The 2,413-nt window shown below is 44.0% G+C and overlaps 1 protein-coding gene across 1 annotated transcript; it reads right to left on the reverse strand.

The window, feature by feature from the left end:
• Positions 1–318: 318 nt before the first annotated feature.
• LOC114689372 (transcriptional regulator ERG-like) lies at positions 319–1,449 on the reverse strand. The gene is given in 1 exon segment (XM_037198979.1): positions 319–1,449. A coding segment is annotated over 1 exon segment (1,092 nt). The 5' UTR covers positions 1,411–1,449.
• Between the last annotated feature and the right edge of the window lie 964 nt (positions 1,450–2,413).

Below are 2,413 nucleotides of genomic sequence, written 5' to 3' on the forward strand. Positions count from 1 at the left end.
TACAGTTTGTACACTACTTAAGGCCACTTTCTTTGGCAGTTTGTCCTTATCATGTCATGCTTTTCTACATACAATGTCTTTGACAAGGGTGGACCACAGGTTATACGTCCATGTACATTATATTTCGAGCTTCCTCTATTTCTGTAATAATACTTGGGTGTCGCCCACCCTCCCCTGTGAGTCTTTGGTTTCTGGCTTCCTTCCCCAGCTCTGGTCAACCTTTGTCATTCCTCAAGAGGCACTTCCGATGTGTGTTCTCTGAGTTTGTGGTGACTGCTAGGTGATTGTACACTGTTGGGAAAGGCCTCCCTCTGGTTTCTAGTAGTAAGTACCCAGGTGAGACGGCATGTGGCTGGCCGGGAGCATAGTGTTCGGGTAAATGCCCCCCGTCGGTGAATTCCAGTATGGGTTTGGGGCCGCGAAGAAACTAGACGATGTGACCGGGAGGGCTGGAGGGTGCGGAGCCACAAAGTTCATCTTCTGGGGGTGGGCGTGATAGGAGCCCATGTATCGGAGGTCAGAGGGGTACTTGTACAGAGATGACTCGGGAGGGTGGGGCTGCAGGGCCTGCGCGATCCCGTGGAAGTCGAACTTGAAGGCATAGCGCTTCCCGTGCACTTTGGTCATGATGTTCTTGTCGTAGTAGTAGCGGAGGGCGCGGCTGAGTTTATTGTAATTCATATTGGGCTTGCTCTTCCGCTCCCCGCAGCGCCGCGCCACCTCATCAGGGTCTGTCATCTTGAACTCCCTGTTGGTACCTTCCCAGGTGATGCAGCTGGAGTTGGAGCTGTCAGACAGGAGCTCCAGCAGGAACTGCCACAGCTGGATCTGGCCACTACCTGGATTAGCAAGGCGGCTGCTGGTGGGTCCCAAAATCTGGTAAGGATCTAACTGAGGACGCTGGCCTTCGGTTTTGGGCACTGTGGAAGGAGATGGCTGAGCAGCTTTGGACTGGGGGGCGGGGTGGCCATGACCGGTCCAGGCTGTTCCCCTGGGAGGCTCATAAGGTAAATCTGTGTTTCTAGCATGCATTAACCGTGGAGAGTTTTGTAAAGCCTTATCCACGTCATCGGAAGTCAAATGTGGAAGGGGAGTCTCTCTGAGGTAGTGGAGATGTGAGAGAAGGATGTCTGCATTGTAGCTTGGAGTGAGCCTCTGGAAGTCATCTTTTGTCATCTTGCACAGCTCCTTCCCGTCGATATTCTGAAATAATAAGACATCCACGTCCAGAAGGCCGTATTCTTTCACTGCCCATTCCAACCACTGTCGGACATGGTCTGTGCTCCATAGAGTCGGATCTGCAGGGACGATCACTCTGCACTCCTTTGTGGTCATGTTGGGGGGTGGCATGTGCTTCTCCTCCATGTAGCTGCCTTAGCTCATCCCCACAGTATCAGGGCTGCCCACCATCTTCCCACCTTTGCTCACACTGCATTCATCAGGCGAGTTCCTCGACCATCGCAGGGTCCTAGGCATTCTCTGTGTTTAGATTACCTGTTGCAGATCTCTGGAGACACTTTTGTTGTTGCTGTTTTTTCAAGACAGGGTTTCTCTGTGTAGTTTGGTCCCTGTCCTGGAGCTCACTTGGTAGCCCAGGCTGGCCTCAAACTCACAGAGATCCGCCTGTCTCTGCCTCCCAGTGCTGGGATTAAAGGTGTGCGCCACCACCCCCCGGCCTGGAGATATTTTTTTTTGTCTTGTTAATCACGCATTTGAGGCCTGGTCTTATCTAGCTAATGTTTTATAGTTTAGATATTAGACCTTTACCACATGAGAATTTTTTTTCTTGTATTAAGTATTTATAGTTTGAATATTAGAACTTCATCCAAAAAGAATTTTTTTATTTATCTATTTATGTTCAATATGTGTGTTTTGGATGTTAGACCTTTATGAGAATTTTTTGTTTTTTTAATCTGTTTTTTTGTGTTCAATGTGCATGTTTGGGATATTAGACCTTAATCAGATGAGAATTTTTGGTTTGTTTAATTTCTTGTGTTATATATATATATATATATATATATATATGTATATATATATATATATATATGTTGCATAATAGATTTTATCAGACAAAAATTTTTGTTATATTTATCTAATTATTTTCAATATGTATATTTTTGGTATAAGACCTTCATCAAATGAGAATTTTTGTTTTATTTAATTTCTTGTGTTCAGTATGTATATTTTGGATATTAGACCTTCATCAGATGAGAATTTTTGATTTATCTGGTTTTCTGGGTTCAGTATGTGTATTTTGGATATTATACCTTTATCAGATGAGAATTTTTGTATTACTTATCTTATTTCTTGTGTTAAATATATAGTATTTGGATATTAGTTCTTTATCAGAAGAGAATTTTTGTTGTACAAAATTTGATGTGCTTGATAAGTTCATTTTTGATTTTAGACCTTC

This window comes from Peromyscus leucopus, chromosome X, assembly GCF_004664715.2.
Source record: "Peromyscus leucopus breed LL Stock chromosome X, UCI_PerLeu_2.1, whole genome shotgun sequence".
Lineage (NCBI taxonomy): Eukaryota > Metazoa > Chordata > Mammalia > Rodentia > Cricetidae > Peromyscus > Peromyscus leucopus.